This window comes from Silurus meridionalis, chromosome 6, assembly GCF_014805685.1.
Source record: "Silurus meridionalis isolate SWU-2019-XX chromosome 6, ASM1480568v1, whole genome shotgun sequence".
NCBI classification, from domain to species: domain Eukaryota; kingdom Metazoa; phylum Chordata; class Actinopteri; order Siluriformes; family Siluridae; genus Silurus; species Silurus meridionalis.
Genome location: NC_060889.1, coordinates 4,994,232 through 5,021,918, shown reverse-complemented (window position 1 = coordinate 5,021,918; position 27,687 = coordinate 4,994,232). Strand labels below are relative to the sequence as shown.

At 41.1% G+C, this 27,687-nt stretch overlaps 4 protein-coding genes across 6 annotated transcripts in view; 3 read left to right on the top strand and 1 right to left on the bottom strand.

Annotated features, from left to right (window-relative positions):
* The first annotated feature begins 184 nt into the window (after window positions 1–184).
* abi1b (abl-interactor 1b) lies at window positions 185–11,347 on the top strand. The gene is given in 12 exon segments (XM_046852285.1): window positions 185–398; window positions 2,475–2,642; window positions 4,507–4,683; window positions 6,191–6,205; window positions 6,324–6,430; window positions 6,713–6,811; window positions 6,813–6,851; window positions 7,790–7,887; window positions 8,035–8,253; window positions 8,853–8,939; window positions 9,085–9,270; window positions 9,403–11,347. Coding segments are annotated over 12 exon segments (1,488 nt in total). The 5' UTR covers window positions 185–281; the 3' UTR covers window positions 9,579–11,347.
* Window positions 11,348–11,982: 635 nt separating this feature from the next.
* Window positions 11,983–16,934, top strand: si:ch211-252f13.5. The gene is made up of 4 exons (XM_046852283.1): window positions 11,983–12,591; window positions 13,097–13,614; window positions 13,711–13,777; window positions 14,703–16,934. The coding sequence occupies exons 1-4, from the start codon at window positions 12,180–12,182 to the stop codon at window positions 16,220–16,222; spliced, it is 2,517 nt and encodes an 838-aa protein (XP_046708239.1). The 5' UTR covers window positions 11,983–12,179; the 3' UTR covers window positions 16,223–16,934.
* A 1,039-nt stretch (window positions 16,935–17,973) lies between these two features.
* Window positions 17,974–24,422, bottom strand: anxa13l (annexin A13, like). 2 transcript variants are annotated; one of them, XM_046852303.1, is made up of 11 exons: window positions 24,296–24,422; window positions 23,118–23,193; window positions 22,937–23,031; window positions 22,013–22,180; window positions 21,891–21,924; window positions 21,732–21,811; window positions 21,478–21,546; window positions 20,206–20,307; window positions 19,911–19,986; window positions 19,499–19,611; window positions 17,974–19,298 (listed from the first exon to the last, which is right to left on the bottom strand). In XM_046852303.1, exons 1-11 carry the CDS (start codon window positions 24,308–24,310, stop codon window positions 19,179–19,181), a joined length of 948 nt encoding a protein of 315 aa, XP_046708259.1. In that variant the 5' UTR covers window positions 24,311–24,422; the 3' UTR covers window positions 17,974–19,178. The 2 variants fall into 2 exon arrangements, with proteins under 2 accessions (XP_046708259.1, XP_046708258.1); XM_046852302.1 differs by having other exon boundaries at window positions 22,013–22,183; window positions 24,296–24,421.
* A 1,799-nt stretch (window positions 24,423–26,221) lies between these two features.
* ap2m1a (adaptor related protein complex 2 subunit mu 1a) overlaps window positions 26,222–27,687 on the top strand; it is a 6,602-nt gene continuing 5,136 nt past the window's right edge. Inside the window, exons 1-2 of one of the 2 annotated variants that reach the window (XM_046852287.1) lie at window positions 26,222–26,319; window positions 27,668–27,687. The exon at window positions 27,668–27,687 is cut by the window's right edge and continues 99 nt beyond it. The gene's annotated coding sequence lies outside the window, so the exon portion shown is untranslated. Of the gene's footprint in view, window positions 26,403–27,667 lie in introns of both variants that reach the window. The other variant, XM_046852286.1, reaches the window with a different exon arrangement.

Genomic DNA, 27,687 nt, shown 5'->3' with positions numbered 1-27,687 from the left:
AATATAAAATACGTAAAATGCCATAAAAACGGATCAGAGTCGACTCCGTATGAACAATGCACTGAGGCGGAGTCGACTCCGTATGAACAATGCACTGAGGCGGAGTCGACTCCGTATGAACAATGCACTGAGGCAGAGTCGACTCCGTATGAACAAGAGAGTCGACTCTTTGCCGGAGCTCGGCTGTGCAGCGTGCTGGGTGTGAGGGGCAGGGAGGCAGTAGGCAGGAGGCAGGGAGGCAGGCGGAGTGAGCAGGCTTCAGTAATGCAGAGAGGAGGAAAATGGCAGAGCTACAGATGCTATTAGAGGAAGAAATTCCTGCTGGGAAGAGAGCTTTACTCGAGAGCTACCAGAATCTGTCCCGAGTGGCGGAATACTGCGAGAATAATTATGTCCAGGTAATGAAAGGTGGAGGATGAGGATGAGGATGGAGGATGAGGATGGAGGCTCCGGGTGGGAACCGGAGCGCCGCTCGGGCCGCTGATGTTGCGGGGGGGTGGTGGTGGGGGTTTTAATTCATCTGTAACCATTTCGTGGAGAACGGGAGCGCGCGCGCGTTTGCTTGTGTATGTGTGTGTGTTTGATCCCCATCACATTTGTGTTGCGTGCATGTAAGGATGAAGGGATGAGGGGATTTTGGACGGAGGGTGTGTCACTCATTCAGTCAGTCATCCCTTCTTCTCCTTCTTCTCCTGCTGCTTTCGCTTCATGCAAGAGCGCCGAGACTTGGATCAGATGCACCATCAGATGTTGGCCTGCTCAGGGCTTCTTCTTCTTCTTCTTCTTCTTCTTCTTCATTGTTGCTCAGATTGTGTTCAGATGTGAATGTGATCAGGGTTTTTAATGGCACTCTTGCTTCCCCTGCTGCATCTCTGAGCTCAGTGCATCTCACCAGGCTTCATTTTCAACAATCATGCACAAATTATTCGGTGTTCAAGCTGTTTTTACAGAGAAAAACATTTATTTCTGGAACAGATCATAACCAGATAATAATAATAATAATAATAATAATAATAATAATAAAGCATATAATATCATGTATGTGGTTTGTTATTATATGTATATATATATATATATATATATATATATAAAATATATAATCTCTGGTATTATAAATATTTCCAGCCTGACTATAGTATATAATAAACCACAGTAATTTACTGCAAATAATAATAATAAAATACTAAAATGCTCTTTTTTGTGATCTAATATCCAGGTATTAATCTATAATTGAACATTAAATAAATAGGATAATGATATTGATAATGATGTCGGCTGAAATGTAAACTCTGTAGGAGCATCTGATCTGATACGTGATATTCAGGGTCAAAAATCCAAAACCAGATCAGCCGTGACGCAACTTTTCCATCCGATACTCATCATATCTGCTTCTAAATGACATGATCCACATTCAGAAGTCAGAAAAGCGCGATGGTTTCCATAGTAACAGCTCGTTCATGCAGATTTATGCGCCGAAATGTACGTGACCTTTTTTGACGTTTTGCAAGTAAACGTTCGTTTAGAGCTGTTCTCAGGGAAGGAGTCTCCGATTTCAGAGGAGAGTTCAATTCACTTCTAAAAAGAGAAAGGTGGGGAAAAAAAGATATTAAGTAGCTAGCGAGATGGCTAAGCATGTTAACAGTCATCACGCTAATCACTATACATCGCGATCGTCTCACAAATGTCTCTGAGAAGCTCGCAGTGTGGGATGGTTTTTTATGCTACATCTTGTTTTTAGACAATTACAAGACCAAAACACACTTATAGGTAACCATAGAGTGTACAGCTAGCCACATGTCGGCTCGCTAGCTATTTTCAGCCAAATCCTATGTGTGTATCAGACACACGCAAACGATTCACCCCTGTGAACTCTCAGAGGAAGTCCATGAGTCATCACGCTAATAATCACTTAATAATGCATTAATAGGCGATGGTTATAAACGGACGTGGGGCTGGTGGTGATTCATTATAGATCTATAACGGGAGCTTGTGATTCGATTGAAATTAATCAAAGGGTTTAAATAAATCGGTTTATTATGATGATACATCCAAAAGAATTTTAGTTAATCGGCCAAATATTAGCTGCTATTGGTTACTACGATCGATTGACATAGTATGACTAATTTGACAAATTTCATATTTACACAGTAGAAAAATGATTTATCTACTCTTAACATTGGTGTACGGAGGGGGCACAAACATTCGCACATTTCTATCAAATCACATAATGCGGTTCTTAATTAGTTCTCAGATTAGGGCATGTTTCGTAAAGGTGCACACAACATAATCAGTGAGGTAGCACTTCCTGGTTCCTGGACCCATTTCTGTGTTCTGATAACACAGTTTAGAAATGATGAAACCCTGCTGTGTGTGAAGACATATCATCATCATCATCATCATCATCATCATCATCTTTATCATCATCATCATCATCATTATCATCATCATCTCTCTCTTTCTGCCTCTGTCCTCAGGCTCAGGATAAAAAGAAGGCCTTGGAGGAGACTAAAGCATACACCACCCAGTCTCTGGCCAGCGTTGCGTATCAGATCAACGCTCTCGCCAACAATGTGCTTCAGCTGCTGGACATCCAGGCGTCTCAGCTGCGCCGCATGGAGTCCTCCGTCAATCACATCTCCCAGGTCGGCCATGTTTCTTTTCTGCAGAGTGAAACTGACTGAATGGATTAAAATGACGCTCCATTTTCATTACGCATTTTATATACGACTCGTTACAGCGGCTGCGAATCACACACACAGATAAAGTAGTTCCAGAAGATATTTATTTCAAGTATATTCTAATAATGTAGCTGTTGGAGTAACTCCTGGTGCTGTTTTTCATTACGTTTCTCATTTGAACCTTTTCTTCTCCAATTCACCTCCAAATTCAGCTTGTGCCTCAAGCCATTTATAAAAATCCCCGTATTCACCAGTTCCACCACACGCAAAACTTCTTCATGGAGCTCAGTGAGGTCACTAGGAAAAGTAAAAGAATGATTCTACTTACAAATGCAAACTACCTGTGTGTATAACGCTCTGAACTCACACCTGAACTTCCAGCCAATCACAATCCACTATTTACACCTGAACTCCTTCCAGCCAATCACAATCCACTATTCACACCTGAACACCTTCCAGCCAATCACAATCCACTATTCACACCTGAACACCTTCCAGCCAATCACAATCCACTATTCACACCTGAACACCTTCCAGCCAATCACAATCCACTATTTACACCTGAACTTCCAGCCAATCACAATCCACTATTTACACCTGAACTCCTTCCAGCCAATCACAATCCACTATTTACACCTGAACTCCTTCCAGCCAATCACAAGCCACTATTCACACCTGAACACCTTCCAGCCAATCACAATCCACTATTCACACCTGAACTCCTTCCAGCCAATCACAATCCACTATTCACACCTGAACTCCTTCCAGCCAATCACAATCCACTATTCACACCTGAACTCCTTCCAGCCAATCACAATCCACTATTCACACCTGAACTCCTTCCAGCCAATCACAAGCCACTATTCACACCTGAACTTCCAGCCAATCACAATCCACTATTCACACCTGAACTCCTTCCAGCCAATCACAAGCCACTATTCACACCTGAACACCTTCCAGCCAATCACAATCCACTATTCACACCTGAACTCCTTCCAGCCAATCACAATCCACTATTCACACCTGAACACCTTCCAGCCAATCACAATCCACTATTTACACCTGAACTTCCAGCCAATCACAATCCACTATTTACACCTGAACTCCTTCCAGCCAATCACAATCCACTATTTACACCTGAACTCCTTCCAGCCAATCACAAGCCACTATTCACACCTGAACTCCTTCCAGCCAATCACAAGCCACTATTCACACCTGAACTTCCAGCCAATCACAATACACTATTCACACCTGAACTCCTTCCAGCCAATCACAATACACTATTCACACCTGAACTCCTTCCAGCCAATCACAATCCACTATTCACACCTGAACACCTTCCAGCCAATCACAATCCACTATTCACACCTGAACACCTTCCAGCCAATCACAATCCACTATTTACACCTGAACTTCCAGCCAATCACAATCCACTATTTACACCTGAACTCCTTCCAGCCAATCACAATCCACTATTTACACCTGAACTCCTTCCAGCCAATCACAAGCCACTATTCACACCTGAACTCCTTCCAGCCAATCACAAGCCACTATTCACACCTGAACTCCTTCCAGCCAATCACAATACACTATTCACACCTGAACTCCTTCCAGCCAATCACAATACACTATTCACACCTGAGCAGTGGATAAAGAATCACAACAGTGTTTTATTCTGGATAAAAGACACAACTGTGTTTTTTCACATATAAATAGAAATATATCCCACAGCTACACTTTCCCCCAGAGCATCTAATCCTGAATACAACACATCTGATTGTGTGTGCGCATGTGTATGTGTGTGTGTGTGTGTGTGTGTGTCCTGCAGACGGTGGACATCCATAAAGAAAAGGTTGCACGGCGAGAGATCGGGATTTTAACCACAAACAAAAACACGTCACGGACACACAAAATCATCGCCCCGGGGAACATGGAGCGGCCGGTGCGCTACATCCGCAAACCCATCGACTACACACTGCTCGACGATGTGGGACACGGTGTCAAGGTCTGTACGAGACGAGATGAGATGAGATGAGACGAGACGAGATAAGACATTGAAACTGTTTCTCAAGTTGCTTTGTTCCAACACCAAAGAACAAAACCTCACATACACAGAAACTTCAAACCAGCACTGAAATTGGCTTCATCAGAACATTTATCTAAAAAAAACTGCATGAGAACATGTTAAATACATACCAGATAATAAACAGCTCGATACCAAACCAAAAGCATGGTAAGACTTCGTGATGAACAATAATCATCACCATCGTCATCATCATCACCATCATCATCATCAAAACCATTATCATCATCATCACCATCACCTCAATCATCATCATTATCATCATCATCAAAACCGTCATCATCATCACCTCAATCATCATCACCTCAATCATCATCACCTCAATCATCATCACCTCAATCATCATCATCACCTCAATCATCATCACCTCAATCATCATCACCTCAATCATCATCATCACCTCAATCATCATCACCTCAATCATCATCACCTCAATCATCATCACCATCATCATCATCATCATCACCATCATCACCTCAATCATCATCACCATCATTATCATCATCATCATCATCATCATCATCATCATCATCACCTCAATCATCATCACCATCATCATCATCATCATCATCATCATCACCTCAATCATCATCATCATTATCATCATCATCACCTCAATCATCATCATCACTTCAATTATCATCACCTCAATCATCATCACCTCAATCATCATCATCATCATCACCTTAATCATCATCACCTTCATCTTCACCTCAATCATCATCATCATCACCTCAATCATCATCACCTCAATCATCATCACTTCAGTCATCATCACCTCAATCATCATCATCATCATCATCATCATCATCACCTTAATAATCATCACCTTCATCATCACCTCAATCATCATCACCTCAATCATCATCACCTCAATCATCATCATCATCACCTCAATCATCATCACCTCAATCATCATCATCATCATCATCATCATCATCATCATCACCTCAATCATCATCAAAACTGTCATCATCATCACCTCAGTCATCATCACCATCATCATCATCATCACCTCAATCATCATCATAATCATCACCTTCTTCACTGTCACCACCATAATCATCACGATAAACATCTTCATCACTGTCACTATCATCACCATCATCAATGTCATCATCATCATCATCATCAATGATGGAATTAATGTTTCAGATTTGTTTTTGTTTTTTATGATCATGATCATCTCTCTGCAGCTCTGTGAGGAAAATACCGGCGTCTAGACGATCAACATGACATTTATGTGTTTATCTCTAATTTTATTTCCTCCTCGCGCTGACCTTTAAGCCGCCTCTGGCTTTGTGCTTCATGGTGGTGGAATCGTTCTCATCGTTAAAAAAAAATCTTCTGCGTTTTTTATTGTTCCACATTAAGTAAAAAAAATAACCATTTAAAATGTCTGTCTTTTTTCCTCCTCGCACACGTTCAGTGGCTGAAAGCCAAGGTAAGCCATGTGACTGTGTGTCTGACCTTTCATTCTTCATAGCTCCTGTGTGTGTGTGTGTGTGTGTGTGTGTGTGTGTGTGTAGGGTTTTTTCATTATTTGTGTTCTGGTTTTTCAGCAAGGGAACAGTCAGCCTGCCAGGTCTGGGGGCGGGACTTTATCAAGGACCAACCCACCCACACAGAAGCCCCCGAGCCCACCCATGGCAGGGCGGGGCACCTTGGGGTACATTCCATCTCATATCTAAATTACACTATAGTTTTAGCTCTGGGACTGGAGACTCCTTCCATTAATTCCATCAAATGAATCGTTCCTGTGAATAAATAAACAAGCTGTTACTATGGAAACAATACCATGTCAAGATCTGACCAATCAACACGGAACGCTAGTCTTTAATTCAATTAGCTTAAACATCGTTAATATTGGGATTAGTATTTGATATTGTGAAGTGTGTGTGTGTGTGTGTGTGTGTGTGTGTGTGTGTGTGTGTGTGTGTGTGTGTTACAGGAGGAACACACCCTATAAAACTTTAGAGCCAGTGAAGCCTCCCGTGGTGCCGAATGACTACATGACGAGTCCGGCGAGGCTCGGGGGTCAGAGCAGCCAGGCGCACAGCGTCAGTCAACCAGAGACCTCGAACACACAGGTACATCTTTCTCTAACACACACACACACACACACACACACACACACACACACACACACACTCTCACATAAACACACACACACACACACACACACACACACACTCACATAACACACACACACACACACACACACACACACACACTCACATAAACACACACACACACACACACACACACACACATAAACACACACACACACACACACACACACACACACACACACACACACACTCTCACATAAACACACACACACACACACAGCAACCATAATTTTCTAAATTCCTTTATGTGAAAAGAGTGTGTGTGAGCTGTTACTATAGAAACAATGATGTAATAGGAGATTAATGTCCACTTTCTGGCCAATTAGAATCCAGAATGTCATCATCACCATCTTTATAATAATAATCATTACTATCATCTTTTCCCAGCGTCTCACTTCAGTCTGGTGGTGTGATCGTGTCCTGCATGATAATTAACACCAGTTAAAGGTTCACTCTCAGTGGTTCTGATGCATGAATAGCTGTCAGTGTGATAAGTATTGGCACCCCCGAGTGTGTCCAATCGAAGCTGCCTGTCAGTGATTCAGAGCTTCTTTTATGGAGAAGCCCCATTTCCTCCTCCACATGAGTTCTTTATGAGCTGTTAGAGAAAGATCCGAGGAGAAACTGCGAACTGTAAACACTTCCGGGTCTTCGAGTAAACATCGAAGTTCTGCAAGGAAGCAAAGTTCTTATCAAAAAATGCAAATATTGTACAGCCAAAGCCGTAAAACCTCGTCACGTAATAGTTTTTCTACAATAAAATCGCAGGAATCCGGTTTCAATATCGCCTGCTATTGTTTACCAAATGAGCTTTTTGTTGAACTTACATGATTAATTCAATTTGGTAAAATGTCTACCCTTTACCGAAATGCGTAAAAGACGTTTCCTTTCTGCAGTGGAAGCAGCGGAGGTAGCGGCGGACGGGAGAACAGCGGGAACAGCGCGGGAATTCCTCTGGCCGTTCCAACACCCTCTCCTCCTAGCATGGCACCAGGTTAGCAACTTACACTATGCTAGTCTCTTTTTCGTTTCTAGCCTGTTTTGCTATCTTGCTTCTTTCATGGTGTTAGCACCTATACTGCAAAAATCAAGATATTCATATTTCACACGTTTTTTTTTTTTCGCTCTTTCCTGCTAACAGTGGTACCCCCAGGTCCAGGCCTGGGTCCCGTCCCCATGTCTCAGTTCGGCACTATTTCTCGGCAGATCTCGAGGCACAGTTCCTCCAGCGCCTCGTCCTCTGCCTCAATGGTGTCTGCTACCGGGACTTACCGCCGTGCCCCGTCCAGCTCGTCCCAGTTCTCCGTGCCCCAGTCGCAGCTTAACGGTGGCCCCACGTACCCCCAGAATCCGCCTCCGGGTAAGGACCTTTCATAGTAACACGTCCAACTGGATATTATTTTACATACGAGCTGGTATCAAAAAGCTTCGGAAAAAATGTTTGCTACGTTTTCCACAAAATCACCTTCAGAAATAGTCCCTTTGCACAGCAGTACAGAACTCCCAGCGTTCTTTTGGAATGTGTGCTGGACGTCCTGGAGCGTGTCAAGCACCTTCTGTATTTCATGCCGGATATACGCAACGGTGTCAAAATGGTAACCTTTGAGCTGGATCTTCATCTTCGGGAAAAGGGCAAAGTCCACAGGAGCCAATTCTGGTGAGTTGGGTGGGTGCGAGATCACGTGAGGGGGATCTCGTTGACAGCAGGCACACGTGGTCAGAATAACACCCGTTGCACAGCTCCCAATGTACACAGGATGATGTCTTTTGGCACACAGACTTAAGAAGGTCGGTGCTCCCTGTGACTGTGCATGCAGTCTTGTGCAGCCATCTGTTGGCATGTTACAGAACTAGTCTCTAACCTTTTTGATACTACCTCGTATGAAGTATTATTTGTATATATAGTGTATATAAAATACTACAATAATATATTAATAATGTGTATATATGTGTATATAGTCTCTGTGGCTCCGCCTCCTCCTCCTGTGGCACAGCTCACACCCCAGATTCCTCTCACTGGATTTGTGGCTCGGGTTCAGGAAAACAGTGAGTGCTCGACACACACACACACACACACACACACACACACACACACACAGAGGACTTTATGCAGTAGGTGACCACACCTCAAATTTCTGTATCGTCGCTACACAATACATCAAATTACAATACAAAAATTATTTCTTTGAAGTTTCAGATAGCCCCTCCCCTCCTCCCCCGCCACTTCCCGAAGACACGTCCATGTTTGAAGAAGCAGCTCCGCCCCCTCCTCCACCCCCTGTGGACTATGAGGAAGAGGACGCCGCACTAGTACACTACAACGACCCATACGCAGACGGAGACCCTCACTGGGCCCCGAAGACCTACATAGAAAAGGGTGTGTCTCCGCCTACAAACTCCCAGCTAGCTAACACTGACTAGCGCTGTTGTGGTGTGACGATCTTTTCAAAAGTTTTGTGTCCCTGCTCCGCTAATTCGTCTGAACGTTTCTCTGTTTTACATCTTCCAGTGGTGGCCATCTATGACTACACCAAAGACAAAGACGACGAGCTGTCCTTCATGGAAGGCGCCATCATCTACATCATCAAGAAAAATGACGACGGCTGGTTCGAGGGGGTGTGCAACGGTGTCACCGGACTGTTTCCCGGCAACTACGTAGAGTCCATCATGCACTACGCTGACTAGCTAACCTCGCGAATGTTTCCGTCCAACCTATTTAAGTATTTATGATGTGCCGTGTATCGAGGACGTGCTCGCTTCCCCCCGATCCGGGTTCCTGGACGTGTTGTGTACATACAGTACCGTATGAAACCTGTCGGTTGTGACTAGTGCGTGTTATTGTGCCTGTTTCGTCAGCGTAAAAAAAAACAAAAAAAACCCAACTGTAGTAGTTTTAATTTTACCGTACTGCCGGACTCTTCCTTTTCATCAGGGGAGATGTGGTTGAATGTTGTGATTTGCAGTATAATCTGACTCATACACCAGGGCATCTTTTGCTCCATTTTGCCTGCAGTGTTAGCCTACATCGCATTTTAACTATATCATACGTTACGCTACCAGGTTCAAACTGGGTTCCATGTAGCCAACTTGCTAACAAGCCTGGTACATAATCGCTACCATGTTTGCGCGCTAATTTACTTTACTGGACTAGCTAAATCGGTCCAACAAGGTCCCTCGTTGGCCAGTGGGTATCCTTCTAGCTACAGAAAAAGTGTGCGATAATTCTCTATAGAAATTTGCTTGCTAGCTCTGGCTGGAAGTTGAAGATAATTTCAGGTTCAGATGATTTCAATTCTGAGGTATTTTAATTACGTAAAGTTACAACCAATCACGTTAACTCACTACTAACACTTACCCTGACTATATGACATGGAGTTTCATAGCAGATAGCAACATGTCCTTCAAATGAATTTTTAAATCAAACTGAATTACAGGATTAGAAATGCATTTAAAATTCAAATCTGAATTAAATTAATACATTTGCGTTTGCTAGCAGGCAATATCATTTTGTTATTTATTTATTGCCGTCAAATGCTAGGTAGCGTTATTCTTTATGTAACACTGCTGTTAGCAAACATCAACTCTGGGTTCATGTAGCGTATTTTTTCTACGACCCAATAAATATTCCTGTTTGAGTACCGTAGGCTAAATCAACCATTCATTCATTAGACAAAAAAACCCCTGAAGTATTAAACTTGTACTGGATCGATCGCGCTAATCTTCATGATTGTCACATTTTTACCAGTCGTGTTGCTCCATTTGCATCCGGGTGAAAAAATCGTAACCTTGTGAGGGTTTCTGGCTGATTAATTACACAACAGTCTGATTTTAGCTAGGTTTATAATAATCCTGGCTAATGGTTTACAAAATAAACTAGCTAGTGTGATGTTAGCTAGCATGACTGCAGTTTTATACACACAATCACCTCATGCTAGCCACAATGCTAGCAACTTAGACTACAGGTTTACACAGTGTAATAATTAGCAACGGTGTTAGACAGATTTTCTACTGGTTTAGCATAGCTAGTAAAGTTGAATATGAATACTGAAGGATTAGTACAGCGTATATAGCTAAGTATAGCTAAGTGGCTAATACGGGCAGATGGAGTTAATTGTGGTTAAATATTTTCACTCGGGTGCGAAGTGTTTTCATTCTCAGTGATCAGGAAGCACAGCATGAATCTGTAGATTATCATTTTGACACGTTTTTTTGTTGGATGATTTCTGTTTTATTTACTTTTGAATTGAACGGAAAATCCACGAGAATGTGATTCACTCGGTGCTGTGAGAGACGTCATGAGCACACGGAGTTAGCTGCTCGTCACGTCTGCTGTTAGCTTCTCTCTTATCACCTTGTACATAAACGAAACCTGTTTGTTCGTTTGTTTCATTTGTTCGTTCGTTTGTTTGATTTTCATTCGATGTACAGCGTTTTTTATAATAAAGTACTGTCCCGCTATAACGTGGTCTTTTGGGTTGTATTTTGAGCGTGTGCGGGAGTGAGGAGGCGATGCTGAAGAGTTTATTTGTACGCCAGGAGTCGATTTCATCTTGGTGTGATTTCATGCAAATTACAAGTTACTTGTTTGAAAACTCGATCTTGTAGTTACATTAGTTGTCCATTTGGGTGTGCTGTTTCCTGTGGGTCAAACCAAACGTTCATCAAACATAATCACAGTATTCCAGCATCTGGATATTAATAAACATGAGTTAATTAAGTGCAAATGGTCCTGATATTATATGAGCATCTGCTTGATCTAGGCATTTTCATGGTGTACATAGGGACGTGGATATAAGGAGGAACAGGGTGGAAATAAGGTGCAAACAAGGTGGAAAAGGGGGACAGGGTGGAAACAAGGATGTTGCCTTCCATGGACTAAGCTCCACTGCTGACACCACGTGCTGACATGTCCAGATTTTGGACTACAGAAAATAAGTTTTTATTTACTTCCTGCAGGATAGCAGACCTTTTCCACGGGAAGATGTTCTGTATGTCGGTGAAAGCATTTTAAAGGTCCATATTCCTGATTAAAATCTGTTTCCTGAGAGTGAATTGTGAACCGAGCGTGAGATGAGGAGAGTCAGGGGTTAAAACACACGCGTGCTCGAGGGGGAAACCTGGTGCCAATTAACTCAATGGCACATGGAGTCGTGCTGCAGCGCGCGCAGACACACACATACACACACACCACAGAACTTTCTCTCACACTGATATATTGGTTATTTTCGTGGTGTCCGGGATGCTGCGCCAGGATTCCTGAATCGGTTTTAGTTTTTAGTTTAAAAAATGGGATCCGTTTCCACGCTCCTGTGGCTCACGTACTGCGTGGCGGCCGCGTGCGGAGGGAGCGCGGCTGAGGTGTGCACAGGCGCGCGGTGCGCCTCGGCTCGCGCGGGCACGCCGCGGCGCCCGGCCGTGCCGTACACCATCATCCACCCGTCCGCGGTCGCGCGCCAGGAGAGGGCCGGGGGCAGGGGGGCCACGGCGGAGGAGCGTGCGCAGACGCAGACGCAGACCCAGGCGCGTGCACATGCACATGCACGCGGCGGATGCGCCGGCGCCGAGCAGTGCGCGCAGTCCAAGCGGCAGCCGTGCGCCGGGCGCGAGTGCATCACGCACATGCGCGACGGAGCAGAGCGCGCGCCCCGGGAATTCGCAAATAAGAATGGAATTCAGCTGTCGTGCGACGTCAAACCAGGTGAGGATGAAGAAGGAGAACTCACAGTAGAAGAAGTAGGAGAGGAATCTTTTTTTTCTCCAGGAAATTCATTTATTAAACACGTGACCCACAAATCTATAGTACACACGCAGAGCAGGACTGGAATCTTCTGCATTGCGTTCTTCTTATAGATCAAATGTAGAAGATCTGATGCCTGTCTTTCGGTGCCTGAAGTTAATTTCTTGAGCTCCTGCAGAACGTTTGTCCAATCCTGACCTCTCCTGCAGAACATTTGTCCAATCCTGACTGCTCTTGTAGAAAGTTTGACCAATCCTGACCTCTCCTGCAGAAGGTTTGACTAATCCTGACACCTCCCAAAGAATGTTTGACCGATCCTGACTGCTCCTGCAGAATGTTTGACTAATCTTTACTGCTCCTGCAGAAGGTTTGACTGATTCTAGTGGTTGTGAAAATGTGAATGCATAAATGTTATTTTGTTTTTGATTATATAATTTATATATATTGCATTAATTAAACTGCTTAGGTTCTAATGAAGTCCCCTCTGAGGATGCCCTGGTGCTGCAGATTCACTTGGAAAAGGGCCAGGAGAAGCTTGTGGAGGAGCTCCAGGCTCAGCAGACTGAGGCGAGGCATCTCCAGAATGGGTTGAAGGATCAGCAGGACATCCTGCAGGCCCAGCAGAAGGAGATTCTGGATCAGCAGCGTATGATTTTTGAACAGATGGAGCAAGTGAAGGTGCAGTACCAAATGGTTATAGACAACTTCAGAAATATGGCCCAGTACAAAGATCTTGAGGGACATCTGGACAGCTTCAGGTCTGAGATAAGGACCCACTCCCCGGAGGCTTACACCATGCCCAAGGTGAACATGGAGGAGAGTGTGATAGAGGTTGGAAGACAGAGGCCTGGATGTAGCTCCTGTAAAGCGGATGAGTATTGTGAGTTTTCTGGAGATTGGCCGAGATGTGAAAAGTGTACCGTTTGTCTTCCAGGATTTTTCCTGGTGTCCCAGTGCTCCACTCACACAGACCAGATGTGCCAGGTGCTTTCTTTATAAATACAGAACCAGTTTGAAAAGTATGAGTTATGGTTTATCTTTCTTTAAGGGCATCTTTTGACAATTCTTTCCATCTGGCAGGACAGAGATGAATGTTTGGAGATAGATCACTTGTGTGGTGACCAAAGTCGGTGTCTCAACACGCCAGGTAGGTCGATATGGGGATTAAAATTAGGAATGGTGTAAGATTAAGTCCAAATCAAGGGTCCCCAAACTATAGCCCCCACATTTTGAACAGACCTCTGAACAATGCTAGGGACATATTTTGAAAATGTAATTGTAAATATATGTTTTACTCATATCATATCTGTATTTAATAATAAAGATCAGCTTCCAAACTAAAAGGGCCTTTGGTTATTAATAAAGGTCCAGCACCGATAGATCGATCGCTAAAACTATCTTTTATCTTCTAACCTATTTTAGCTATCTGCAAAAATAGATAACGATAGTTTTTCCTGCTTCTGGTCCGCTGTCATTATAACAGTGGCCTCTAGAGGTAAACTTATGATATTGCGTGCTATATTACAATTATTATTTATTAATTATATAATTATATGTATTAATGAACATATATATTTAATTCCTTTACCAAATGTTCATGATTGAGTACTTTTTTGAAATTTTTTATTTTGTAATAAAGTTCAGTACTATTTTAGTGTTTGTTTGTGTTTTTTTTTCAGTTGATTAATCGGTTATTGGCAAATACGACCCAAACCAGCAATCAGTATCGGTAAAATCCACTATCAGTCGACCTCGATTTATTAATGTAGCATAATTATTTGTTTGATTTACCCACCATCCACATGCATATGCACATGTAAGTAAATGTTTTGAATGATAAACTAATCTAGCATTAGGAGGCAAAATAATATAATATTAAAATCATAAAAAAATCTCCACAAAAACACTTGTAGTCACTCGGGCACGTGTCATTTCCTGTTACAGACCGACCCGGCCCCCATTAAAGAGAAGTACAATTATTTGACTCTCACAGAAAAAAGTTTGGGGACCCCTGCTCTAAAGTCACAATTTCTTCTTGATGTCCCACCTGATAGCATCTTTTTTTTAAACAGGTGGATTCCGATGTACAGGAATGTCAACAGAAGAAGCAGCAGCTGGAATGTGTGGTCATTCGTATTTCTTCAATTCTGAGCTGCAGGAATGCCAGGCGTGTTCAGAATGTGATTCCCAGGCCAGTGCATCTCCTTGCTCAGCTATGAGGGACACAATTTGTTTCAGGTTCTCTGAGACTCTGAGATTGTCCCTTTCCTGGTCCGGGGAGGTGTCTCTGGTCCAAGGCAGCGAGTTCCCCAATATGCAGCTGCGCATCCAAGGGAAAAGCGATGAAGCTCTTGTTTCTTGTGCCAAAAACTGGTTAGTTCTGCATCAGCATGGACTTGTGTGGGTCGATCATAACCTAGCTTTGAGGCACGGATGCCGTAGTTTTGTCCAAGCAGGTTTGAGGTTTAATTCCAGTGATGACGGAGGAAGGGACCTGAGTGGAATGCGCATGGAGCAAAGGGATGGGAAATCCCTCCAGAGCATCAGCGTGAGTGGGGTGACCATTGTGGATCCAGGTCACACGTTGTCTCTGTTTCTCAAGACCACCAGTAATCATTGTAATGCTGAAAACGAGATGGTGCACCTTCAAAATGGCCTCGTTGCACCGTTCAGTTTGTTCTGGCTTTCTCACGATACGGGGGCTATAGCCATGACCGCGCAGATCCTGGTTTCAGCACATTTCCATTCAAATTACCGGCCAACCTTCCGTATATCTTTAATCTCAGATCCCTACATGGTGACCCTCAGCCATGACAATCGCGAAATACACTTTACAGAGAAGGGCACAGTGAAATTCGTCCTGCAGCAAGCGCTCTACTCCATGGGTCAAGCTTGTATATCCGAGGGATTCCTCCTGGTCTCGTATCTCAACCGGAACAGAAGCAGCGTCGAACTGGCACGAGTCTTCAAGAATGGTGTTCACTACAGGGACACGTCCGTATCCCTGTCTGCCGCCGCTGCAGTGGATGCCGGAGACACTCTCACCTTTGAAATCTTAGCACCAGCACAGTGCAGTGTGCGCTACTTCTGCGATGACTCTGGGATTAGCATGCTAAGTCTGATGTGGATCCCTTCCTCTGTGTCCTCGGCCCTATCAGCTACCATATCCAAACGATTCCTTCCCTTCGGCGCTGTTCGAAACAAACCCCTGTTTTTTCACCAAACATCACCCGCAGTGTCACAACTACAGCTAGCAAGCACAAACATGCAGCACGCACATCGTAATTTCATTTTTCGGGAAGCAGGAACAGTTAGCGTGGCTCTGGATTTGAGGCTGATCCATTCCTGCAGCGTGATTGAACTTGCTCTGGTTCAGCAGGGCGTGGCATCGGTGGTACTCGCTCGCCAACTCGGAGGGCAGATGCCAGAAGGTAGTGAGTGGGCTAGCTTAGGGCTAAGGGTGTCTTTCCCAGTGGAAAACGGCACAGAAGTCTATTCCATGGTGAACTGTGTGCGGGGACGCCTTAACCAGATCGCCCACGATGCAGGGAGTAGCATTTCTATCCTCTGGATTGCAGCAGGTCATGTTTAAGCATGTTTTAGCTTGTTACCAATGGTCTAACATTGTGATAAACATCTTAGCGTTCTAGCATCTAAGTTGAGCACAGGAAGTAAAATTTCCATCGCTCTCCCAAGAACGTTTGATCACGTTGCATAGCTTTAGCATACTTTAATCCCTAGCCTAGCACAGATTGTGGTACAGAAATAGCATTTTTCACTAGCGTTAACCGAGCGGGAGTTTTGCAGGTCACATTTTTTTTTTTAGCTTGTTCGCATTAGTAGTGTACGTATAGCACAGGCTTTTTTACAAACTAGCATGCAGCATGAATGAAGCGAGATTACACGTAGCAACATTGAAGGATGCATGAGTAGGATATCAATGATATCATTGCACGGGTAGTGACACAAGAATTAAGCAGGTCAGAAGATTTAGCATGGTTTACAGCTATAGGTTTAGTGTAGCACAGGTTGTATCTTAGTGTCAGCTGTATAATTTGTACAGTATTTTGTAAATAAATAAAAAAACCTCTTTGTGTGTGCAGCTATCTACCTGTCTATATCGATCTGTCTGTCTGTCTGTCTGTGTCTACCTGTCTGTCTGTTGGTCTGTCTGTCTGTATCTATCTGTCTGTCTTTTTCTACCTGTCTATCTGTCTATCATTTTATATCTATCCATCTTTGTTTATATCTCTTTGTCTGTCTTTTAGACATTTCTAAATGTCTATATTTATCTCTCTCTCTCTCTCTCTCTCTCTCTCTCTCTCTCTGTTTATCTGTCTATATCTGTGTGTACAACTCTCTCTCTTTATATATATCTGTCTGTCTGTTTAAAGATCAGTGTATGTGTATGTGTCTGTATCTGTCTGTCTGTCTGTCTGTGTGTCTGTGTTCACGGAGAGAATGAGCTGCAGCTGTTTCTGCATTGCAGATGTTTCTACTTAAGGACCAGAAGGACGTTTTATTACTGGAATGAGTTTTATGAAGTTTTAGGAAAACAGCAGCAGAAAATCTGGCTCATCCTTCTGATCAATAGCTAAATATGATGATTAAATTATGTGTGTTATGATTTTATAGATCCTGATCACACCAAGGTTTTATTCTGATTCCTGCTGAGTGTCTTGCTGAAACGTCCAGTGCTCGAAGATCTACCAGAGATGTGTCTAAACTAAACACAAAACTCTCCACAACTGTCCCATTTGGAGCACATTAGCTCTGTGTGTGTGTGTGTGTGTGTGTGTGTGTGTGTGTGTGAGATGAGACAGCCCCTTAACTTATTCCATACGCTCAGGAATGCTGAGGATGGATCCTGTCCCATCCTGATGTCCTAATGTAAAACACATCCTCATTCTTACAGGATTCTGATGCCCAGCACTCAGTAGCACTAACACCCTTTAAATAAAACGATCATTCTGAGGAACACAGAAAGTCTGGAGATCATTCTCAGGTGGAGGTTTTGAGGTGAAGAGTAACAGAGTGGAGGTTGGTGGGGTCAGATTTCAGCATACAAGCTTTCTCTTCAATCTTCACATCTTCTGTCACGTCCTTGACATCATGTTCTACTAATCTGTATAGGGTTCATCTTTCATGCTAGCGAGCGAAAAGTCGATCGATTTAATTAGATATGTGTCTAGACTCTTGTTACGCTAGCTGGTTCATTGTATATATACATATTTAGACGAAGAAGTGATCGATCTATCTATCTATGTATCTATGTATCTATCTATCTATCTATCTATCTATCTATCTATCTATCTATCTATCTAATGAGTAGACTGAACACAGTTTATTTACGTGTTATTTATTTATTGATACACATAAAAAGTGTTTATTCACCCTCATTAGCTTCATCACACACCAGTGTACGCTCGTTAATATAAATACAGTATATATCATTATCATCTGCAGGTAAACATTTTAAACATTAGCTTTTATATTATTTCCATCAGAAGAAAAGAGAGAGAGAGAGAGAGAGATCATTAGCTTTGGTGTATATATACTGTATATGTATATATTCAGAGTTACACCTTGAAACACACTTCCTGTGAAAGCAACCTGAAAGATCACATTTTTTTGTTTTCTCCAGTTAGTAATGATGAATAAATAGTATTTAGGGCTTGCTTTTGGTGTATAAACACTTCATTTCTAATATTTACTATCTTCGAATGATTGGATTAGGCTCCGCCCCCCGTGTTTTCGTTTTAATGAATTTAGGTTGCCAGAAAATGGTTTTAGTTACGTAATTTTTTTTTTTTTTTGTAAAACTGGATATTTCTGTAAATATTTAATGGTTCTGTAGTTTTAATTCTATCATAAATGCAGGAAAAAGCTATAATAATTGAATAAGTGATATAAAGTGTAAATGATTGTTGTGCACTCCTGTGATTGTTATGCTGTTCGTAGCCACGCCCCTCGTTAACCACGCCCCTCTTTAAACACAAACACCTCCCCCCTATTTCAGACTCACAAACCCAAATATCCTGTTTTTAAATAGTGTCCAGGCAAGAAATTTCAAAGTACATTAGCGATGAGAAAATGGTGTTAAAATAGAAAATGGAGCTCGTGGTCACGTACTACAAATGTGTATATGTGAGAAAAATGTGACTGTTTAATCTAGAAATTCTAAAAAGTTTCAAAAATCTAAAAAATTTCCTTTTTTATAGTAAATTATATAATAATAATAATTTACGGAGAATGTGAGTCTATGTGAGAAATACATAAAAAGTAAATTAATGAATGAGTTAAAAAATATTTAGATAAATTAATACAAATATGTATAAGTATGTAGATTTTACTCGTAGGGTTTTTTTTCCCTAAACATCCAAATGTTTACAGAATAGTTTTTTACTAGAAGGTTAAAAAATTAAGGGGACATGGATGAGGGTGTGTTAGAACAGTACTGGAACACAGTGTGTGTGTGTGTGTGTGTGTGTGTGTGTGTGTGGTTCCAGGAGGCAGTGATGGTGGAAAGTGTTGGTTCCTGGTGGGTTTCAGTTCAGCACAGCCAGCAGGAGGCGCTTGAAATCCCCACCACAGTCCGAGCTCAAAGCGTCCTTCAGCGTCACGTCAAACTTCTCCAGATACATGTCTTTAATGGTCTGCAGGTCCACCTGTACATGAGAACACGACCGAGAATTACATAATGAGGAAAAAAAAAAAAAAACTGACTCCGCCCACCACAGGTCTTATGACTCTTTCCAGCTTAAACACCATTAGACTCTCATAGAAAACAGTATTTAACATCCAACTATTTTATAAAACATTTTATTATCACATTATTAAGTGTTGTGATGTCAGAGACAAGTCGTACCTCGGATCGTCCCACTATGATGCGGATGAGCGTGTCCTCGTCTGTCCCGGCACCAGACATGGCGGCATTCAGACGACGGGCGAAGTACAGCTGCGGGTTTTTAGCGCACCGGACTGTTCCAACAAGAGGATCAGAGTTACACATCTGAACTTCTGAAACATTGTTTTGGTCCATGACTGTAACTTAAATGTCAGCATGTAGCTGATTAGTGAAATAATATATGGGCGGCCATCTTGCGAGGTAATCGATTTATTCCCTCAGTGGGTATTTTGATTATGCCTCCTTTAAAGCCACACCCCTGAACTATGGAGCATGAAAGCAGGAAGTGATATGGATAATAATGACTCCAGTGCATCAGACGTCTCGTCTGACCCCTTTATATAGTTACACTTTATTTAAATCAAAACATTACCCAGAGTTATGTAGCACTCCTTTAAAGTCCCTGTGGCTTCAGAGCTGATGGCATCCAGGATATCCGTCCCAGACATCTACACACACACACACACACACACACACACACACACACACACACACACACACACACACACACACACACACACACACACACACACAATCCCATAACGCTGTTAGTCATTGGTTACTGAACTACCCAAAGTATCCACCTGTGCACTAGGATAGGAACTGGTAGCCACATTCTATCATTAAGTATTAGCTTCATTAGCCATGTAGCCTTGAATTCTCCTTACAGATTCGTAGTATTTGAAGGTGGCCTGGAGCTGCAGGTAGTTCCTGTGAGTGAGAATGTAGGTGAAAGTGGACTCGTCCGTCCCAAAGCGTCCTTCTCCGGCCTGAAAGGAAAGCGGTGAGTGTAAACATTATTGTCAGGTCTAAAACATTACCATCGTGTTACCATATTCACTATTATCTCACCATATTCACCACCAGTCTACCATATTCACATCATGTTACCACGTTCACCACCAGTCTACCGTATTCACATCATGTTACCACGTTCACCACCAGTCTACCGTATTCACATCATGTTACCATGTTCACCACCAGTCTACCGTATTCACATCATGTTACCACGTTCACCACCAGTCTACCGTATTCACATCATGTTACCACGTTCACCACCAGTCTACCGTATTCACATCGTTACCACATTCACCACCAGTCTACCGTATTCACATCATGTTACCACGTTCACCACCAGTCTACCGTATTCACATCATGTTACCACGTTCACCACCAGTCTACCGTATTCACATCATGTTACCATATTCACCACCAGTCTACCGTATTCACATCGTATTACCATATTCACCACCAGTCTACCGTATTCACATCATGTTACCATGTTCACCACCAGTCTACCGTATTCACATCGTATTACCATATTCACCACCAGTCTACCGTATTCACATCATGTTACCATGTTCACCACCAGTCTACCGTATACACATCATGTTACCATGTTCACCACCAGTCTACCGTATTCACATCATGTTACCATATTCACCACCAGTCTACCGTATTCACATCATGTTACCATATTCACCACCAGTCTACCGTATTCACATCATGTTACCACGTTCACCACCAGTCTACCGTATACACATCATGTTACCATGTTCACCACCAGTCTACCATATTCACATCATGTTACCATGTTCACCACCAGTCTACCGTATTCACATCATGTTACCATATTTACCGTCATGTTGCCATATTTGCTGATGTTTCCTAATTTGCTGTTATGTTTCCGTATTAGCCATCGTGTATTTACTGTGATGTTTCTGTATACACCGTTGTGTTTCCGTATCCTTCACCATGTTTTCACATTCACCGTCGTGATTCTGAATTTGCTCTCGTTTCCAAAATCTTTGTGAGGTTTTGTTCTTTATTACCCACAATGCACTGCTACACTGGTTTGACCTACCTGTAAGGTAGACACTGGAGTGGCTGGAGACACCTTCCATAAATGTAAAAAAAAACCAACAACTTTTCTGCCTCACCTCGATCAGCGATGTTGCGTCTTCTTCAGCCAGTCCCTCATCCACGTCGAAACCCTCGTCCCTGCTCGCCTGCAGATGCAAGAAAAGCTTTAATTAGTCATTAAACACTGCATGATGCTCAGTAATGCTGCATGATGGATGAGTATAACAACACGGAGAGATGAGGAACGGAACGGAAGTTTATAAACATCAACATCAGAGTGTCCCAAAAGGTCATGAGTTCAAATCCCAGGACTGGAAGATTCATATTTCACCTGAAGGAGTGACATCAACAAGTTTCTGACGTCTCCGCTCGTGTCGTCCTCAATGTCAGCTTCCAGGTCGCGCTCGTGCACTGCGACAAACACGACACGTCAATGCGCTTGTCTTTCAGGAAACTCTGTACTTTAGTACAGGTGTGTTTGTGTTCTTACCCTGAGCGTACGCCTCCTTAATAGACACGATGTCCTGTTCAGGAAACGCATCACAGTTAGGTGAAAAGATTTCATGACGTGAGGTGACGTATATCTGAGAGATCGTGAAATCGGTGTGTGACCTGATTAGTGCTGGTGCACAGGATCTCCACCAGAACGTCCTCGTCGGTTCCAGCTCCTTTCATGGCACGCCGCAGTTCTTTAGCAGTGTAGACGTGGGGCGGATCCAACATGGCGATGATGGCCTTCTCAAAACTTCCCGTCAGCTCGCTCTTCAGAACCTCCTCCAGCTGCTGCGAGGATACAGATAATGCAGTTTGTCTGTTCTGTTCTCTGTGTGTGTGTGTGTGTGTGTGTGTGTGTGTGTGCGTGTGTGTGTGTGTGTGTGTGTGTGTGTGTTTCTGCATGTATTAATTAGTTCTTCATTTCCTAAAATTCCATTACCAACAGACAAATCGAATGGATAATCAATAGAGAATTTTAAATATGAACAACAATCAGACAAATTTGCATATATGATCTTAATGACACGCCCACATGTGCCCATATACGGTCTTAAATACATTTACATATAAAGACTCTAGCACACACCTACATCACCATATATGGACTTTAAAAAGTGAATACATATGTATATGTCCAGCTCTAAATATGCCCACTGACCCACCCACAGACTTTAAGACACGCCCACTCAAAGTTTTCTGTATGAGTTTTCACATTTCACATTTTTCTATATGGTTTTATACATAAAAACACACACACACAACACACACACACATTCTCATCTACAGATTTTAAGACACGCCCATACATTAATGCTATAATATCCATATGTGGACTCACTTATATATACAAATGAAAGAACGCCCACTTTTCCATATATGGCTCAGAGCTGCACTAATTAGCATATAAAGGCTCAAAGCCAAGACTGCAGGTAGATCGATTTACAATCACAATGAAAGGGAGTGGATATCAGGGGGTCAATTGTGAAAGTGTGTGTGTGTGTGTGTGTGTGTGTGTGCATGTGTGTGTGTGTTTGGTCATACATCATCGTATTTCTCAAAATACGCTTGTTTGATCTCCATGCGCTGGGCGGAGGAGCGGTTCGCTAAGATGGAGATGATGGTCTCCTCATCGGTGCCTGCACAGAGCATCAATATCTAACATTAGATTCTGTGTTTGTGTGTGTGTGTGTGTGTGTGTGTGTGTGTGTGTGTACAATCATACCCAGTCCTTTGCAGGCTTTTCGGATTGCCTTAATATCTGCCACCACATCAAAGTCCTCAAAGGGAACCACCGTGGGCTGAGAACCAACAACCACATATGTTCATTCAGCCCACAGTATCAACCCACACTGCAATATTATTACATTATATACATTTATATAATGGTGTAGAGGTTATTATACATAATAATAATAATAATAATAATAATAATAATAATAATAATATACCATTATAAATGAATGTAGTGTATAATATACATTATAATAATTATAAAAGAATGTTATATGCTGGAATAGAATATACACAATAATAATAATTATCATTATATACCATTATATACTAATGTAGTACATAATATACCTTATAATAACTCAAATATAACATTATATGCTGGAATAGTGTATAATATTCATCATTTTACTTACTAATAATCATTATTATGTTATTATTATTATTACTATTATTATTGTTAATATTTTTCTTTTTTTAGTTATAGTTATTATTAATTTTAGAACTGATTTGTATCTATTCATCTTTACTAATGGTGAAGTTACTATAAAGATATTATTTATTTATTGGTATTGATTTATAAATAGATAATTACTGGCATAAATAAATATTTAAAAAATATCGATTTAATCATTTTATTATCTGATATTATTTTGTCTGGATTAAATACATTTTTTTTAAAGATGTATAAAAAAGAAAAGCTCTATTTTCTTTTCCCCTTATTAGTGTTTTTAGATGATTGGATGTGAGTGAGGTTGACAGTGAAGAAGGTGCTGGAGGAGGAAAGTTGATGTTTGATGATGTATTTCTCTGAGCGCTGAGTCATGAGTCTCCTCTGCAGGGACACTGAGACCTGGTCCATTATAAGGGAAGGGAGTGTCTCTGTGTGTGTGTGTGTGTGTGTGTGTGTGTGTGTGTGTGTGTGTGTGTGTGTCTGTGTTTTCGTTCATTAAAAAACTTTTATAATAACTGAATATGAAAAGTGCGCGAGAGACACACAGGAGCAATAATAATAATAATAATAATAATAATAATAATAATAATAAATATTCGGTGTATTAACTGAGTGCGCGCGTGATGATGCTCGAGATGCAGAAAGTGTAAAAAAGTGTACAAAGTGTAAAGAAGTGTAAAATAAACCCAAGTGTGAAATGGAGATCTGGTACTCACTTGAACGTTTCCCATCTTCACCGGTGTTGATCCCGCGTGCACGCGCTCACTCGCACTCTCACTGCGTCGTTCGTGCGTGTGTGCGCGCGCGCGCGCGTGGTCACCATCCTGACGTCATCCACGGGGCGGACAAAATGGCGGCGTGTCGTTGCGTGTTTATTTCTTTTTTACTCATGTAATCATTTATCAAATGTCTATAATCCAAATGCATCCGGTTTTTTCCAATAAATAACATTTCTGTTTGTGTTGTTTGTTTATATTTGTTTGGTTTTTATAATTAGCTGATGTCATTTATTTGAATTTATTTGTAATTTATTTGTTCTTTTACTTATTTGTTTGTTTGTTTTCTTTCTTTCTTTCTTTCTTTCTTTCTTTCTTTCTTTCTTTCTTTCTTTCTTTCTGTCTATTGGCTATTGTTTTGTCTGGTTATTTGTATATATACAAATATATTATCTTTAATTTCTTCAGGATTTTGATGGATGTTTAGATTATTGATACTGTTTACAAAACTGTTACACAAAATCCTTTGCTTTCTCTAAATCTATAAGAGAGAAATAGATCAAGTAAATTATATATGGTATATCATATAAAGCAGGCAATCAGGCAGGCAGGCAGGATGGATGGATAGATGGATGGATGGATGGATAGATAGATAGATAGATAGATAGATAGATAGATAGATAGATAGATAGATAGATAGATAGATAGATAGATAGACAGACAGAAAGATAGATAGATAGATAGATAGATAGATAGATAGATAGATAGATAGAACTTTATTGTCATTCCATAGTACAGGTACACAGCAATGCTGTGTTGTAAAAAAGCGTCCTGATGAACGATCGATTTTCAAATTCATTTACTTCAATGTGCCAAAACGTATAGTTGCATGTATCTGTGTATGTGTATAATTTTGCTGTGATGAATGTGTTTGTTATGAACTAATTCACACTCCTATATTCTCAACAACAGCCTGAATTTTAGTCACAGGACCACAATTGGAATTTAATTTCACAATAACTCTTATTGTTAGAATGAAATAGCTTCGACCCACACATGCATTACACACACACACACACACACACACACACACACACACACACACACACTGATCTGTAGAACCACCCACATTGTCGATCACCAATCGCGTGCTTTCTACATCATCTATTAATCATTCAAAACAAATAAGTACAATTATAGTACATAAGATAAACAGTTTAACTTATTTTTCAAATTTTAATACAATTTAATGCATAAACGTTAATGCACAAATACACATACTGTCTGTATATTAAAAATAGAAAATGACACAATAAACAAGAATACACACATATATAAAGTTGAATTATATATAAAAATAGCTTTTTAAATGAGTAATAGTTTATAATTGGATACTGATGAACAAATATAATTATATTAAAATACACTATTAATTATTATTATTATAATTGTTTTTTATATTATATAATTAATTATTTAGTTTGGGTAATTGTAATAAGTTGATTCGAATTCTCATAATGTATTCAATTATTTTAATAGACAAAAACTGCTTTATAAAATAAATATATTACTAAAAGATCTACATATAAAGCTATAATAAAAAAAGAGCTGTTTAGATCTTTAAGTGTATCCAAAGTTCTGGTTGCTTTCCGACTTGAAAAGTCTTTGTAAAGTTTTTAAATATACATAATAAATTCGTGTATATAAAACTTTAAATATCAAAATAAAATATAAAAATGTTTCCTCCAGTAAATAGAAATATATTACTTAAAGAATAACACAAATACCAGCCTGATGCTTTTTGATGCCTGTGCATTGACCTGGGCTGCATTTCAAACGCATATAAAGCGCACTAGATATACCGCCTTCAAACTCATAAATCACACCCTTGTCAAGTGCCCTAATGTAGGTATTGTCTTGTGATATTACATTCAGCCCTGCTTCCGGGTTGTGTGCTCCAGCGCATGCGCACTACGCTGAAGTAGTCAGCTGACTTCCCGGCCGGAGGAGGGAGTCATCCTGAGGTAAAAACGGAGCTCTAATGTCACACTGAATCCTTTAACAGCTCGCAGACACACGGAAAGTCGCTTGTTCCGCGCTCACTAAGGTACGGTTACGATTAAAAGAAACGAATGGCATTAAGCCGGAAAAAAAACAAAAACAAAACAAATACATTTTTTCGCCCGTCGTTGTTTAGAGCTTTACAGCTAATTTCGCGCGTGCACCCCTGAGAACGTCTGAGGAAAAAGGACGCGCTTTTGTACAGGAACATCTTTATAATCCGAAAATCAAACTCAGCGCGGTGCGTGTAAAAAAGAGGAAATGTTCTAGATGAGGATTATATGAATATTTAATGCGCTTGTGTGTGTGTGTGTGTGTGTGTGTGTGTTTTTCCGTACAGACTGATGGACGCCATGTCCTGGTGAATATATCGCGATGAAACCGTTGGGCTTATCTTTCAACGGTTTTTTTTTTTAAACCGGAAGTGACACAGAGACAGTTAAAATCAAAAATTAAAATTACATCGAATGTTATACAGAAATATATAATATATGTCCAGCATGTATAGTTATTGAGCTTATTGAGAAGCTGAACAGAATATACGCCGTTACCTCCATTAAACATGCATGTGAGTTCATGACTATGCAAATTAGACCCCGCCCACACGCACTTTAGCTTCTAATTAAACGTTTTGTTTGTTTGTTTTCTTGGTGACACTCTATCTTTCGCTTGTATAAGTATAATTCGCTGTATTACGACTTCAAATGAAACCCGTGCAACAGCCAATTAGCTTTCTGTTGTTGGTGCAAATCTCTTTTGATGTAAAACGGATTGTATTTTTTTAGCTAGCAGGGAAGTGCAAGTTTAGTGCAATACTTGGCCTGAAAAAATAAAAATGAGGTTAATGCCTGTTGCTAACGACGTATTTGGTTGTGTGTTTGGTGCCGTGTGATAGGTCTTAAATTTCATTTTTAAAAAGGTCTTAAAAAGTCTTAAATCTGAATTAGTGAAACCTGCAGACTCAACTTAATAAATGCGTCAAAATATTAGATTATATATTGTCCATTATTATCTATATTATCTCCTATAACTATATACCTCACTGACCTCATAAACGTGTAGCACAGCACTGCAGATCCGATTCGATCTGTTCTGTAACGCGTGATTTGAACTTAATTTGTGCTACTGATTATGATCACATCATCCTGTACAGCGTTATAACACTGTAATGTCGCTTCATAAATTTACTGTTGTATTTAACGTTTGTTGATGGAAATAATGAAACGTTTATGTGTGTTTGGAGCTGTATGTCACCTTGCAAGTGAAATGACACACCTTTTGATAAATGTACGAATTGACTTTCGTGTGCAGGAGAGAGAATCCGCCATGGC

Excerpts from the sequence above, each read along its gene's own strand:
- si:ch211-252f13.5 (XM_046852283.1), top strand. The coding sequence starts at position 12,180 with ATGGGATCCGTTTCCACGCTCCTGTGGCTCACGTACTGCGTGGCGGCC. Across the intron at positions 12,592-13,096 it reads GTCGTGCGACGTCAAACCAG|GTTCTAATGAAGTCCCCTCT; the intron begins GTGAGGATGAAG and ends TAAACTGCTTAG. Across the intron at positions 13,778-14,702 it reads TCGGTGTCTCAACACGCCAG|GTGGATTCCGATGTACAGGA; the intron begins GTAGGTCGATAT and ends TTTTTTAAACAG.
- anxa13l (XM_046852302.1), bottom strand. Across the intron at positions 23,032-23,117 it reads AAAAGCCTGCAAAGGACTGG|GCACCGATGAGGAGACCATC; the intron begins GTATGATTGTAC and ends TGCTCTGTGCAG. Across the intron at positions 19,987-20,205 it reads CCTTCAAATACTACGAATCT|ATGTCTGGGACGGATATCCT; the intron begins GTAAGGAGAATT and ends GTGTGTGTGTAG.